A 17,050-nucleotide genomic window follows, 5' to 3' on the forward strand; every position below is an offset into this window, starting at 1 on the left:
AAAATTATTGTTTAAAGTGAAAAAAAAAAAAAAAAGACAAGGAAATAAACAGCACCAGAAAGTATGACTACAGAGCTTGATTCACATAGGTTGCGACTATAGGGATATCTATGCGTGAGAGTGTTATGTATATAAATTTACTTGCACACACATACATACATGTAAAAATATATGAAAATCTCTTATTAAACATCCCATGCATGGCCTTTGCCTGTGTGTGGCCTAGATGCATGCCCTTGTTTCTGACTGATTTATCTCTCCATTTCCCGAACAGCACATTCCAGGCGGTGGGCTGAGGAGCCATCCCGCCCAGGCAAGCACTGCTCCTCGTGTGGTTTCATAGCCTTTCTGGCTTCCTTTCTCATTCCTCAGGTTTCTCAGGCCACATCTTGGGGCATCAAGGCAGACCTGAGAAATCTATACCCTCCCTGCCATATTCATTTGAGGTTGTTTATGGGAAGATGTCTCTGATCTTCTTATTCAGAAGATTGGTCCCTTCCTTTAAACTATTGCAGTAGGCTGGTGGGCAGGGCATATGTCACTCGTTTCCAGCACCTTTAACATGCTTGCTTTGCCTTATAAGCAGTCTTAATGATCAGGATTGAGTTTTACTTGTTTGTTGTTTTGTTTTGTTTTGCTTTCATTATACAGCACAATTACTGACACATGGTTAGTTTTCAAGTGTTTGCTAAATTTTACTCAATTATATAATTCTCCAGTAAGAGATATGATTGTAGGAAGATTATATGATTCCGTAAACAAGGATGTTTGTCAAACGTATATGTGTTGGCATCATTTACACCAAACCTTTTGACACTCACAAAGGCATCATTAATAGATGCTGATATTTACTGACTTTAGTACTACTGAATAGAAGATGCTGGTGACATAGTGCCTAAGGCATTTGACTGCTAACCAGAAGGCTGGTGGTTCAAACCCACCAGCCACTCCTCGAAAGGAAGGTTGGGCAATCTACTTCTGTAGTGATACTGCCTCAGAAACCAAAGGAGGCATTGCTATGAGTCGGATCTGACTCAATGGCAGTGGGTATTTACAAAAAAAAATTAAACAAGCATTCTCACAATTGTAGCACCCACTCATTTCCTAAATCAGCTGTGTTGGATGTTTGTCAATTATTAGTGGAGGGGGTAAGAATACAAATAAACCAATACAAAATCAAAATACCATTGTGTAAAAAAAATAAAGATATCCAATGGGAATGGTCAGTATTTTCATACACAAGTTCATTCATTTACACATTAATTAATTTATATAAACTTACTGAGGACCTACTATGTGCCAGGGAGTCACTGCGTGATACAAACAGTTAAGTGGTCAATTACTAACTGAAAAGTTGGCAGTCTGAACCCATTCAACAGTGGCTCAGAAGACAAACCTGGTAATCAGCTTCCGAAATTTCACAGCCTTGAAAAGCCAGTGAAGCAGATGGGGGTGCCATGAGTCAAAATCAATAGCAGTTAACAACAGCATCTATGTGCCAGGCAGTGATAAACACTAAGTGATACCAAGTTGAGCAAAACACTGCTTGTTCTTAAGGAACTAATGGCATAGTGGGGAGGTAGGCAATGTTCTTGTGACAAGAAAGAGGTATAGGGTGCTCTAGAGGCACACAGAAAAGGTAGCTAACATGAAGGGAAATTAGAGGGGTTCATAATATCCCCTACTAGAACAGGGAATGCTTGAACTGAGTTATAAAAGACAGGACCTACCCCAGGAGAAGGAATGCATAGGTGGAGAAGGAACATTGTAATGAGATCAAAGGCATGGGAGCAAATAAAAATAGTGTGTTTGGAGAAATGCAAATAGTTTGGTGTGTTTGCAGCATAAGGTAAATGTAGGGAGAGGGAGGAGCAGATTCTAGATCATAAAAAATTCTCCTGTGCTGATGAAGGAGTTTAGGCTTTCATTTCAGGTAGTGAAAGTCACTGAAAGAGTTTAAGCAGTGGTGTGACAAGGTCAAATTTGTGTTTTAGGTAGATCCTTCTGGTTATGCTATGGATGATGGATTGGAAGAAGTAAGTCTGGAGTCACAAGACCAGTTATGGGACCATTAACAAGTGAAGAAGAAAGATGATGAAAGATTGACCTAAGTCAGAGGCAGTGAAGATAAAGAGACGGGATAGTGAGAGGGGGAAAAGGAGGAGGGAGATGGACCTAAACAACCGTCCAGGGGCAGGAGCCACAATCTAGTACGGACTGAATGTAGAAAATGAAAGACAGGGATAGGCCAAGATAACTCCCTGCACCTTGGATGAGTGGGTAGGTGGTGGTGGTGCCATTATTGACATGAGAAGGAGGAAGAGAGCCAGCTTGTGTGGGAGAAATAAAAGGAATACATTTTGGACAGGGTAGTGCCTGGGGATTAAGGGAGTCGAAGAAGCTAGTTCTTCACTTTATCTTAACAGAGTTGTGCTTGCTATAGAGACTTTGTCTAGGGCTTTTGTGTTGTGTTTCTAATACCACTGTTTCCTAGCTCCATTAAGGCTATGTAAGTATGTATATGGGAGCTCTGGTGACACAATGGTTAACTGCTATTAACCATTAGCTGCTAACCAAAAGGTCAGTGGTTTGAACCCACCAGCACTCCACAGAAAAAAGACATGGCAGTCTGCTTCCGTAAAGACTTCCAGCCTTGGAATTGACCCAATGGCAGTGAGTTTGATTTTATTTTGGTTATGTATGTATTTTATATATGGATATATAAGTCCATATTTCAATACTCTATAATAAAGAATCACTGCTGGAGCAATGGTTAAGTATTCAGCTGCTAACTGAAATGTCAGTGGTGCAAGCCCACCATGTGCTCCATGGGAAGAAAGACTGGTAATTTGTTTCCATAAATATTATAGTCCAGGAAACATGACGTGGCAATTCTACTCTGTCAGAGAGAGCTGCCATGAGTCGGAATCAACTTGATGGCACACAACTATATAATAATTTAAAATGTAAAACTCTGAAGACTCTTGGACTGTATAAAGGAAATTCTAAATCAACAAATGTAAGACCTTCAAGACATATTTGAAATATAGTCATATGTTGCTTAATATCCACAATATGTTCTGGGAAATAGGACATTATGTGATTTGGACATTGTGTGAACATCATATCATAGTCTAATTCTGCTTTTTCTTTAAGCATTTTGAACAAGCTTTGTGGCTTAGTGGTGATCCAGTGATTGTCAACATGTTGAAAGGGATTCATTTTGTATTTAGTCTTCAATCCATGTCTTTAGCAGTTCTCCATATCCAATATAGGTCCTATTTTCATTAGCCTTATAGCTCTCAGTGGAGCTCATCCTTTAATGGCTTGAATATTTTTAAGGATAGTCAGTATTGTTGAGCACAACATGCCTAAATCGCCAGCCACAGCATTCATGAACCCTTCACCTTTGTGTTGTTTAATAATCATTTGTTTCACTTACAAATTGATTCTCCTCCTTTGCCTCCTGCAGCTGCTATCATTAGCACTGGTTTTGCTGCCTTTGGGAACCATGATGCACTTCCTGGTGTAATATTTTCTAAAGAATATTAAACAGAGAAAATACTACAGTGTTCCAGAGATGCGGGGTAAAAAGATTAGATGTTGATGACTAAAAGTCAAAGCATACAGTGTTACACAGTAAATTTTTAGATAGAAAATATAGTACAGTACATACATAAGCCAGTAACAAAAAAAAAAAAAAAACCTACTGCCATTGACTCCTAGCCATCCTATGGGGCAGAGTAGAACTGCCCCCATAGGGTTTCCAAGCCTGTAAATCTTTACAGAAACAGAATGCCTCATCTTTTTCCCACAAAGTGGTTGGTGAGTTTGAACCATTAACCTTTTGAGCAGCAGCCACATGCTTTAACCACAGTGCCACCAGATCTCCTTAAGCCAGTAACATTTGACTTCTGGTTGGCCATTCAAGATCACTGGCCACTCCATGGAAGGAAGATGGGGCATTTTACTTTTGTAAAGATTTACCACTTCAGAAACCCAATGGGGATCACTATGAGTCGGAAATGACTCAATGGCAGTGAGTTTTGTGTTGAAGACATGTATATTATAGGTTACTTATATACTGTACCATTTTACACCTGGCAGCATAATCACTTCATACACAAGAGACATGAGATACATGTGTTGTGTGTGGGAAGCTGTTGTGTTCACTAGGTCAAATTCTTCAATTGGGATTTCTGAACTTTATTATAGCCTTAGGAGACCACAGATGTGTCTGTAGGCAGACGTTGTCTGAACAGACATCATGCAGCTCATGACTGTTATCTAATGTAGCCCTTCAATTCATAGATGAAGATCTGAAACCCAAGTTGCTTAAATGACTTACCCAAGTTAATAATGTCAATCAATGACAGTACCTGATTTGGACCCAGATATCTGGACTCCAGAATGAATGTGTTTTTTATATACTATCTGCCTTAAAAAAAAGGTAAGGGGAAAAATTAAGTAGATGCTTATAAATATTTTTAAAGTTTTTATGAGCTGATTTTTCCTGGTGTATAAAAGTGAGAGTCAAAGAGAGATACCAAGCTAGTAAAATTTGTTCAGACAATGAAAATATCTCATTTATATTATTCTCCTAGTTGTTGTTAGGTGCTGTTGAATTGGTCCTATCTTATAGTGAACCCATGAACAACAGAACTAAACACTTCCCAGTCCAATGACATCCACACAGTCATTTCTATGCTTGAGCCCTTTGTTATAGCCATTGTGTCAATCCATTTACTTAAGGAATCTTCTCTTTCACTGACCCATTTCTTGACCAAGGATAATGGCCTTCTCTAGGAACTGGTCCATCCTGATAATATGTCCAAAGAATGTAAGATGCAATCTTACCATCTTCACTTTTAAGCAGAATTCTGGGTGCACTTTCCAAGACAAATTTGATTGTCTGGCAGTCTGAAATTCCCATTCTTTGTGATGTTAACCATAATTTGTTATGATCCACACATACTGGGATGGCTTGTATTTTGCTGTGATGGAGGAACCTATGCCACCAGGATTCAAATACCAGCAGGGTGACCCACGGTGGACAGATTCCAGCAGAATTTACAGACTAAAACAAACTGGCAACCTACTTCTTAAAAAATTGTCCATGAAAACCTTATGTATATTAACAGAACATTTGTTTATAGGGACAGAGAATGACTTTCCTGGGTCTTGGTCCAACTCTGGGCCACTATATGTGATTTTGGCAACTTTTAGCAGCCACCAATAGGTGTTCTTAAAATATCACAACCAAGAAAAATGTTGCAGAAAGTTTTTTCATGTAGGATTTTCTGGAGTGCCCTTGATAGTCTTTCCATATACCTCAACTTGGGTGCTGCTGCTACTTCTTTGGAGGCAATGTAACTAACATCCTCTCACCTAATTAACATCAGCTGAGAGCTTTCTCTATCAGTTAGAGATAAGAATATTTACAGGAAAAAAAATGTAGCCATCATAAGTAGACTCTGGCACAGCATTCACCAACTCCATTGAAATGATCCATCTATATGTATCTATTTCCCACTTGATGCTAAACCTTCGCACTCACAGAATCTGGTGCCAGGCTTAGTATACAGTACGCATCTATCACACATTTGTTAAGAGTAAACTGATGCAGGAGGTGTAATAACCCTGTATTATGTTTGGTCCTCATTTTTTCTACTTGTGCAGTGATGTATAGAAAGAATAAAGTCAAGGTGGTTCTGATGCCCAGTGATTCAAGAGCATTTGGTGGTAATCAATGCTGGGAAATAGAAAGAGTCAAGAAGGGAAAATGAGCTCTGGTGGTGTAGTGCCTAAGGCACTTCGCTGCTAACCAGAAGGCTGGCTGTTCAAACCCACCCAGCCACTCCTGGGAAGGAAGATTGGGCAATCTACTTCCATAGTGATACCACCTCAGAAACCCAAGGAGGGGTCGCTATGAGTCAAATCCTACTTGATGGCACATAACGACAACAACAATAAGAGTTGATGGATACATGAATGAGTATCGTGAAAGGGGAACCTCAAATCAGGAGTCAACAGAAGAGCAAGTCACAGGAGCCAGGGAGTTGGAGAAGAAATGTGGAGTAGGCCGATAACACTGGTGGCCATTGTTGTTGGCTCAGCCTGCTCTTGTAAGTCTGAGCTTTCCCACACTGAGTGGTCACAACCCAGCATCTGACATTAATTAGCTGTTTCACCTTGCATTCTATAACCTCTCTGAACCTCAGTCAGCACGTCTATAAAATGAGATCCTTGGAGCTCATAATATTTAATGTCTCTTCCAGCTCTCTTATTCTGATGATTTTCTTCCTTCCATACATAGTAAGTGTTCCTTCAGATACCAAAATAAGAAATGGGATCTATTTCAAGTACATTAGTACAGAAACAATTTCAAATGAAGCTAAATAGAGCTATTATGTAAAAAGACAATTATACTTCTCCATTTGGTAAAAGAAACAGCATTCTAATAATAGAAATCCCTGCAAATAGGCCTCAGCCATCCTTTTTTTTTTTTTTTAAACAAACCATAAACTTAGCAATAGTTACATTTTCAATATGGCCACTGATTTATGAAAGAATGATATTAGATAAAACCATCAACTTTTAAGGCATTTTTTACATTGTTTTACCTTTTTACTGCCTTCCCATATTTACCCTTTTACTTTATTTCATGGTTGTTTGGCATAACTGAGTAATACCATATGCACCAATGTTCAATGAAGATCCATTTAATCTACAACATATTTTAAGCAAACAATGCCTTTGTGAATTTTTATAGGGTTTTAAATGTTATTTTCTTAAGAATCACATGGAGAAATTATATTCTTTATGCTTTAAGATATGCTCTAGTTTAAGAGATTCCTTGAAGTGAAACAATAGACAATGTGTTTCAATGCAAGGCACGTCATAATCTCACACAGATTTTGATTCTCATGAATAAGAAGTACCGAAGATTTTGAGAACCTGATGAGAGAGCTTTCCCCAAAATTCTTCCTCATAGTAATCAGTAAAGATAGCATTAATTATCCACTAGTTTTTGGGCAAAAGACATGGATAAGCAATATGAGTGAACTACAAGTTGCTAATAATCTTGACATCTTGACTTCTTAAAAATGTTTCTTTGTCTGTTTGATAATGCTACTTGCATAGTAGTTTCAAGAATTTTTCAGTAGTTAATGTATTTTTTCCATGCTTTTTTCTTTACATAATTCAATTTTAAATTATAGCCAATAAGAATGACTTGATGTGCAGATATTTCTATTCTTGAGAATTGTATATATTCAGAGTTAAGAAATTAATAAATACTTTTCATTATAGCTATTTATAAGCCAATATAAAATGATATAATGGATATAAAAATTTTGTGTCCTAAAAACAAAAAGTCCTAAAAAATCCAGGTGAATTTATAAAGTAAAAGAAAAGAAATTGATCTGTGATATATGCTACGGTATATGATCTGTGAGGACAGAGACTTGGTGATCCTGTTTATAAGTATATCCTAGCTCTGGTAGCATAGTGCCTAAGGCACTTGACTGCTAACCAGAAGGCTAATGGTTCAAACCCACCAGCCACTCCTCGGAAGGAAGATGGGGCAATCTACTTCCATAGTGATACTGCCTCGGAAACCCAAGGAGGGGTCGCTACGAGTCGGGTCCGACTCGACGGCACATAACAACAACAACAGCATAAACCAAAACAAACTCACTGCCTTCGAGCCAAATCTGACTCATAGAGACCCCTCCTTGGGTTTCCGAGGCAGTATCTCTACGGAAGTAGATTGCCCAGTCTTCTTTCTGAGGAGTGTCTGGTGGGTTTGAATGAGCAGCCTATACCTAGCAGAGTGCTGGCACATTGGGCATGAATGAATATTGGATATGTGAATCCAGACCAGGACTAAAGTGAGGAAAGTGAGATCCCTAGGGTGTAATCTTTAAGGAGGCATTCACTCTTAGGTCATGTAGGTGCTAATACTGCCTCACAACAACATGCAAGCCACCACAGTGGCTGGAGGGAATGCTACCAGGGTTTCAAGTACCAGCAGGGTCACCCATGGTGGACAGGTTTCAGCAGAGCTTCCAGACTAAGACAGACTGAGAAGAAGGAAGGGGCCATCAACTTCTGAGAAAGTTGGCCACTGAAAACCTTATGAATAGCAGTGAAACACTGTCTGATATAGTGCCGGAAAATGAGCAAAACGTACACTTCCCAATATCCTATAGCCATTAGACAGTGTGGAAGTGATTAAATGAAAAAAATTAACAATCACCTATTTTTTAACAAGTTTCACCTACTCATTTCTGTAATTTTTATCCTACATATTTTCTGCATGAATGTTGTGTGTTTCAGGCATATGTCTATAGTATTGGAGGCAGTGTGCTTGTGTTTGAGGAGTGACTTTTTTTCTCCTAGGATGGAGCAACATCTGTTTGCAAGGTGGCCTCTTTCAGAGGGACATAACAGCTCTACCACTGACTCATTTTGTGACCTAGACAACTTACTTCTCTAAGAGAAATAATACCTACGGTGTCTGGAATGTTGTGAGGCTGAAATGAACTACACATCTGTAAAGCCTCTTACATAAGGCATTTGACTGCTAACCAGAAGTCTGGTGATTCAAATCCACCAGCCACTCCTCAGAAGGAAGATTGGGCAATCTACTTCCGTAAGGATACCACCTCAGAAACCCAAAGAGGGTCGCTATGAGTATGATCCAACTTGATGGCCATGAGTTTAGTTTTTTTGAGTAGAAGGCTAATGTATTGTTGTTCTTACTACTTTTGTTATGTTTTACAATGGTTTATAAGAAAGTGAATGATCAAAAGAAAATAAACTTATGCTGTAAACTGCATACTAAGAAAAAAGGGTAGGAACAGGAGTTATTTTATATATTTATTTATCATCCTCTTATATTATAAGTGCTGGCAGGGTGAACTTTCCACATACTTGGCCCTAGAATCTCTCACCTCAATTCAAATCCACCTGACCTCTACTATGGTGAGGTAGTGTTGGACTAATCACCCTCCAGTGATGCACACTTTTTTCTCCATAAAGAGTAGGTAAATATATACTCTATCTGGCTAAAAATGAAATCAATCAGCCAGCCAACCAACACAAAGAACAGAGTGGTTCCCACAGCCCTGAGACTAGCGGAAAACAGAAGATAGAGTTGAGTACGTATCTGTATCTGTGATCTTCATCATGTTCCCTGATGTCTTTGTTGTTGTTGTTGTTGTTATGTGCCGTCGAGTCGGCCTTGGGTTTCCGAGGCAGTATCACTACGGAAGTAGGATTGCCCAACCTTCCTTCCGAGGAGTGGCTGGTGGGTTTGAACCGCCAGCCTTCTGGTTAGCAGTCAAGTGCTTTAGCCACTATGCTACCAGAGCTCCTCCCTGATGTCTTAGAGCCTCTCATTCCAATAAACCAGGGTCATTACTCCTCTCATAGGGTTGTCATAAGGATCAAGTATAACAATGTGTGTGAAATCTCTTTATAAAAACTAAACCAGTTTGTAATGTAACATTACTTCATTGCTTAAAATTACCGATTGTTGTTCATTATCTCGTTTCAAATCTCATCTTCTTGCTAGTTCTTTTGGCCAACACTTTATAAAGCTCTGGAGTCAGGTACGGTAGAGTGATAGTAGAATCGATTAATTTTATGATCAGAGTTGGGAGTCTCCTATTTTATAACCCATCAAGTATTCTGGTCAGCAACTTGAAAGTTTTAAATTCACATCTTAGATGATTAAAAACTATTTAACCTTAAGGTAGCCACAAGTTTCTATACAATTTTTTTTAAAATTTTTTAACCAGTTGTGAATACATGAAGATAATCAAATTTGTTACAAATCTTCCCTGAACCCAGCTGATATGAAACATCAAGATGAATTTCACAGTTAGACATCTACACAGGAATGTTTAGAGATAAGATGAAAGCAGTCCTCCTTATTAATCACACATTGTATATTTGACTTCTGCTTTCTGCCTCAGCCTTTAAATCAACTACATCTGGTTCTGCTACTTAAGTGTGCCATTCCCTTTTGCATTAAAAGGCAGCTTCTCCTGGAGAGAGCAGCCTCATTTGATTGAAAAATAGTTAACCAGAGTTGTATTTGTGCTACTCATCATGGCAGTGCAAGTGGCAATTTTAGTATAGGTTAGAGACCTACTTTATTTCTATAACAGGGTCAGCAGAACTGGGAGGCTCTTCTGGCTGGAATGAATGCTGGCCTGAAGCAGTTATTTGTCATGCTGATGTTAACTTTTACAATGACAAAAGCACAAAAATACAGATTGGTAAACATCTCACTGACGGAAGATTCACAGATTTGGTGTAGTCACTCTATACCGGAAGATGCCCTTGTCTAGAGATACCAGGACACATGAGTGTTATTCCGCCAAGGGGTCAGGCTGTGGGAACTGATTCCTACTGACTCGGTGCATAAGAAAGTGTATAATCATTAAGCAGATTCTATATTGGCGTTCCCTGATCAGTGAATTTTCTGTTATAAGGGAAAGCAGGACAAGAAGTCAAATTATTATTTGTAATTTCTTGGTGAGCAGAGAATCTGACATATTGCATTAGGTTTGATGGTCTAAATCAGTGCTGTTCGAAGTTGTTATCATTTTTCAAAAAGGTAGGAAGTTTGGACTCAAAGCTCAATCATTGCATTGCTTTCTTCACGGAAAAAGTCTTTCTCCAAAAAGAAGTATCAGGTGAGTTAAACAGTGTGCTTAGTGACATGGCTTTTCATCTCATTGCAGACTGCCAACAAACAGTTCTCAGATGGGCATTCATCCCACAGACCACACTTTGAGAAGTACTAGTTCTTCAGAATTACATTGGAAAGCTTTTTAAGAAACAGATTCTGAATAATACCTCCTGAGGATTCTGATTCAGAGTCCTGATGTGTTATGCATTTATCTGCATTTTTAAAATGCTTTCCTTGTGATTTTGATGAACACCCAAGTTGTCCTAGTCACCTGTATTGATGTAACAATACCAAAAGTGGGTAGCTTTAAAGAACTGGATTTTTTTTCCTCAAAATTTGGGAGGCTAGAAGTCGAAATTCAGAGGTTGGCTCTAAGGGAAGATTCTCAATTCTTGACATCCCTGGTTTTGTAAATGCATCTGTGTTTATTGCCTGTCCTCCTCTCCTCCCTCTGTGGGTTTCTGTGTCTATTTTGGTCTTTTTATAACTCAGGAATTAGTAGATTTAGGATTCACCCTACACTGGTATGACCTCATTAACATAACAAAAGAAAACTCCTGGTAGCATAGTGGCTAAGGCACTTGACTGCTAACCAGAAGGCTGGAGGTTCAAACCCACCAGCCACTCCTCTGAAGGAAGGTTAGGCAATCTACTTCCATAGTGATACCACCTCGGAAACCCAAGGAGGGGCCGCTGTGAGTCGGGTCTGACTCCACGGCACATAACAACAACAACAACAACATTTCCAAACAATCATATTTACAAATACAGGAGTTAGGATTTCAGCACATATGGGAAAGAAAGGGCATGGTTCAATCTGTAAACAGGGTTAGGAAGTACATATTCAAATGTATAACATAATCAAATAGTATTGGACAGAATAAGTTAGAAGTTAAACCAAAACCAAACTCACTGCTGTCAAGTCAATTCTGACTTACAGCCGTCACTCCTTGGGTTTCTGAGGTGGTACCTCTACGAAAGTAGATCACCCAGTCTTCCTTCTGAGGAGTGGCTGGTAGGTTTGAACCACTAGCCTTCTTGTTAGAAGTCAAATGCCTTAGGCACTATTAAAAAAAAAAATCAAACTCACTGCCAATCTGACTCATAGCGACCCCTCCTTGGGTTTCCAAGGCAATATCACTACGGAAGTAAATTGCCCAACCTTCTTTCCTAGGAGTGGCTGGTGAGTTTGAACCACCAGCCTCCTTTAGGCACTAGAAGGACATGGATTTTAGAGTTGGGCTTTGAGTTCTGTTTGACTTTGAGCAACTTGTTTTGGGTTTTTTAAGCCTTAATATTTTCATCTATAAAGTGAACATAGTCATATCTACCACATAAAGTTTTTGTAAAATTAAAGTGAGATCATAAAAACAGAGCAACTGCCACATAGTAGGCAATTGATAAACACTAGATACACATGGCATGTAGCAACTCCGAGATGGAGACTAACATGCCCTTGTTGATATACATATTCATCTATAGTCCCATCTTCCATCAACCAGCAAGGTTTGTGAATGCTTGGATTTCTTCTTTGTTAAACATCCAATGAATATATTAGTCAAGGCTCTTTTGACTATGTTAGAAACATAAATCAGTGTGATTTAAGAAAAGAAAAACAAAAGAAAAACATCTCCCCTGAATTGCTCAGGGGAGATGGTTACATCATGCAACTTATAATTAAATGTCCAAAAACAAATCTGGCTAAACATATGACTAGATCCACATGCTCAAACAATGCCATCAGATATTCTTCTACCTGTTTCCCCTGGTTCACTCTGTTGATGTATGTATATGTCTATCTATATCCATCCGTCCGTCTGTCTATCTATCCAAAATCTATCTATTTTCTAGGTTGGCTTTATTCTCAGGCCAGCTGTGGTTTTGCAGTTGCAAAATGGGGCATCACCAATGTCAGGCTTATTTGTTACCAACTTTAAAGCCACTTCTTTTATATAACAGTTATGACAATATTCCAGAACTGAAACTCAGTGGCCTTGATTAGAATTTTTCCATTCTTGAACAAGTCACTCTGGCTAAGTAAGTGCAGAATGTTCTAGTTGGCCAGAGCTCAAACATATGCCCATTTTCGGAGCTAAGAGAGAGAACTCCATGAAAGCATGGGTTCTGAAGGTGGGAAGATATGTTATTAGGAAAAGGAGGGAATCAGGTGATGAGCAAACCAACCAAACTCACTGCTGTGGAGTCGGATCCGACTCATAGCAACCCCTCCTTGGGTTTCTGAGGTAGTATCACTACGGAAGTAGATTGCCCAACCTTTCTTCCAAGGAGTGGCTGGTAGGTTTGAACTGTCAGTCTTCTGGTTAGTAGACAAGTGCCTTAGGCACTATGCCACCCAAGCTCCTAAAGATTTCCTTTTCAGGAGTAGGCTTCGAACTCACGCCTCCAGGGGAGATTGCGACCTGATTGCAGTGTCTTAGACTGCTCGGCCATCCTGATGACAGTCGTGGGCATCAGATGATGAGGTATCCAAAATACATGTGTCCATTCCCTGAGCTACCTTCCTTTCCCTACCCTTCCACTTTTGTTTAAATATGTTAGTTCAATTGTATTAAATTAAGATTTGGCCTAGAGACTTCCATTCTGTTAAGATAATTTGTAGTTATTCATTCTAATCTATTTTATACTTGTTTTACAATTGAACTTTATTAGGTCTAATTTAATAACTTTTTAATTTGGGAAATTAAAAAAATGAAGGACAATAACTATTTTGAACATTAATAAGTCAGAATTTGCTAATAACAATGAGTTTGAGTCTAACTTGTAATTTTCTGTACCTTGGGACAGAGTCATGTATTAAAAAAAGAAATAAGCAAGAGAATGATTTTCAAATTGAACTGTCAATGGGGAATTTAGATTTATATGTATTTATTACATGACAATAATGTTATTACGGATTATAAAATAGTCAACATATTATGGTTCACTAAGTCAGTGAAAATCATGTAGGTGTTAATGATTTGGAAACCAGCTTGTGAAGCACAACTTGGCAGAGCTATCAAGTGGTTAAGATTGTTGGTATGGGAGTGAAGGCCTTTAGTGCTCAAATCCAAGGCTGACTATTTCTGTGGTGTGTGGCCTTGGACTTGACTTGTCTGGGAAGCAATTTCCCCATATGTGTGATTAGGTAATGAAATGTAGTCATCACACAGCAGTGGGAAGAATGAAGTGCACTGGCAGGGAGGTGCAAGCTTTTCCTGTATTTTTCAAGCAGTGCATATGCTCAGCTTTATTCTCCAGGTGCCTGACTGACTCCCCCATAGTAAGTCATTTAATAATTCTTCTTGCCCCTAAGGGACCACTTATTCTCTAAGAGGGCACAAAAAAGTATTGAATGTTAGCTAAGACAAGAAGGTTAAATGACACTTTGTGGACTGTTTGGAGGCAACAAAGGAGCAAAGAGAATGGTTATATGCAGCATTCATGTGCTGCAGCTCATTTCACATACTATTGTCCATGCTGTAATATTCTTTTTTTTCTTTTTTATTGTGACTTGGGTAAAAGTTTACAGAGCAAATTCAGTTTCCATTCAGCAGCTCACATACACTTTGTCTCACGACATTGACAATTTACCACAATGCAACAGCTCCCCTCCCACTTCCTCCCCATAGTTACCTCTTCCGTGTCCTTCCCTCCATCCACTCCTGTCCCCAAGCTGTCTCCCTGTGCATACACAGCCCCACTCTTCTCCCATGATTGTTCTCTCCAAGTAGTGTATCTACCCAATGTAAATGTTCAGCTCATATGCCTGTATCCACCCAATGTAAATGTTCAGCTCAGATGCCTGTCTTTTGTTTGGCTGGAAGCCACAGGAGTTCAATGCCAGACTGGAAGGGCAACTAGGGGCCATAGTCTCAGTGGTTCCATCAGGCTCTATCAGACCAGCAAACCTGGTCCTTTTTTTTAATGATTTTGAGTTTTGTTCCACATTGTTCTCCTACTCTATTCAGGATCTCCTACATAAATACCCCTCTGAGTGATTGACAGTGGTAGCTGGGTCCCATATAGCTCTTCTTGTCTCATACTCGTATAGGCTGAGGATTGCATGGTGTACCAGTCACTTGGACTAATTGTTTCCATGTGTCTTGGGTTTTCTTCATTCTTCTTTGCTCTGGATGAGGAGAGACCCATCATTGCATCTAGATAGCCACTTGCAAGCTTTTAAGGTCTCAGTCTCTACTCGCCAAAGTAGAGTGTGGAACAATGTTTTGTGTGGTATGGTGTGCCAATTGAGCTTGATGTCCTCTGCGACTATGGTCCCGAGCCCACAGATCCAACTACTCACTCCCTCTGGGTAGCTGGCTGTGGCCAAGAAGTGACTACAACCTTGTCTCTTGTCAGCTCTCCTATATACCTGGGAATTCTTCAGAATATACAAATACACTTGTAGAAATATTGTCTGCCAACCCTATACATGGTCATGGGCACACTCCCCACTGCATAGACATACCTAATTGTTCAGCCTGTCCACTCATCTATCCACCCATATTGCAATGTTCGCCTGCACTGACAATGCAGTATTGTATGTTCAAAAGGGTTCATCTTTGCTGTCTGTACATCCTATGAATCTCTCTATGTTTTCCTCTTCCTCAGTGCTACCCTGTTGATCACTCACATTTGGTATATTGTCCTTCTCTGCACCCAAATCAATACTTGTCTCTATGTATCTAACAGTGTTCCCTCTCCTCCTCTCCCACCCCTGCTAACCAACAAAGAAAATTTCCTTCCATATAGAAACCTTTCCTTGACTTTTTACAATAACTTTTTACAGTAACTAATACACTATTTGTCCTTCTGTGATTGACTTATTTCACTCAGCATAGTGTACTCCAAGTTCATCCACATTATGCTGTGTTTTGCTGATTCTGCGTTATTCTTATTGTTGCATAGTATTCCATTGTGTGTATGTACATAGCTTGGTTATCCATTCTTCTGTTGAAGGGCACCTTGGTTGTTTCCATCTTTTGGCTATTGTAAATAGTGCTGCAATATTCTCTTAAAGACTCATGTTTTGGTCATTAGCACTCCTCACAATCCTTGCCCCAATCCAGAATGGTCTTTGATTTATCTTCACCAAGATGGAAGCTGGAATTGGAGTTTTTTCTCAGAGGTCACGACGGTGTAATGGAAAGACCAGAGCACCAAGATTAAGATTTAAGTCTTTGAGCTAGATCTACTGCACTCTTGCTGGGTGATGTTGGGCTTCTGAATGGCCCTCTCTGATTCTTTTTACTCAGTTAAAAATAAAAATAACAGTGAAGCCTCCTATGCCTAAGTCACATCTTTGCAGTGAGGGTTAAATGAAATAGTGGGAGAGTACTATCTGAGTGCAAATTTCCATTATGACTGTGATTATTATATATCTGTATCAGCATTTAAGAATTGTTAGCATCTGGATTCCTATGAGCTCTGCTTGCATTTCCCCAAGTCTCAGAGATGCAGAGGATGCCTGCCAGCTGGCTGATTTGCCAGCTGTGTCTTGTTTTGTCATTGTAAATATTACATGCCCCAACAGAGAGGCTTTGCTTATAATATGCTATGCTTTGTCCTTTATCTCTTGCAGCTTGAGAATTACATTGTGGAAAATATGAAATCGGAGATGGCCCAGATACAGCAGAATGCAGTTCAGAACCACACGGCCACCATGCTCGAGATAGGAACCAGCCTCCTGTCTCAGACCGCAGAGCAGACCAGAAAGCTGACAGATGTTGAGACCCAGGTATGTCCCTGGGGCCAGAGTCCACAAACTCTTACCCAAGAAGTTTTTTCTTTTTTTTTTTTTTTAAGCTTACTCCATAAACACAGAGCATATTTCAGCACTGCAATCTGGAAAACATGCATTTATGTTTATTGGTAATAACACTGCCTGACATGCTATACATGTTTCTTTTGATTTAATGAGGGTTAGTATATTTAGCTTTGTATGTGTTTGCAAAAACAGGACTGGCAGAGGATGTAATCAGCATTTAAATTCAAATAAACAGCTACAGCTACCAACTGTGATATGATACATGTCAAACAACAACAACAAAAGTTCCTTAGGGTCAGATTGGAGCCTTTGATGTGCATTTCTCACCTGTCTTGTTCATCGCTGGTACTGCTGTAGTCCTAATGGCGCCTGCAGAGGTTCTATGTACTTAGTGAACAGGAAGCAAAACTTGAATGGAACCCATCAGGAATGTGAAGATTTTTTACTCACCATGATCAGCATTATCCTGCATAAACACACACACACACACACACACACTCATATACACACACATACATACATACATGCACACACACATATATGTATAAAAACAAAAACCAAACTCACTGCCATCAAAT

General features: G+C 39.4%; 1 protein-coding gene across 1 annotated transcript in view; it reads left to right on the top strand.

Annotated features, from left to right (window-relative positions):
* ANGPT1 (angiopoietin 1) overlaps positions 1-17,050 on the top strand; it is a 381,437-nt gene that overhangs the window by 223,580 nt on the left and 140,807 nt on the right. Inside the window, exon 2 of the mRNA XM_007934880.2 lies at positions 16,287-16,442. Within this exon, the coding sequence (XP_007933071.1) occupies positions 16,287-16,442 (156 nt within the window). The remainder of the gene's footprint in view (positions 1-16,286; positions 16,443-17,050) is intronic.

This window comes from Orycteropus afer, unplaced genomic scaffold (assembly GCF_000298275.1).
Source record: "Orycteropus afer afer isolate SDZICR_OR568_19922 unplaced genomic scaffold, OryAfe1.0 scaffold00021, whole genome shotgun sequence".
Classification (NCBI taxonomy): Eukaryota; Metazoa; Chordata; class Mammalia; order Tubulidentata; family Orycteropodidae; genus Orycteropus; species Orycteropus afer.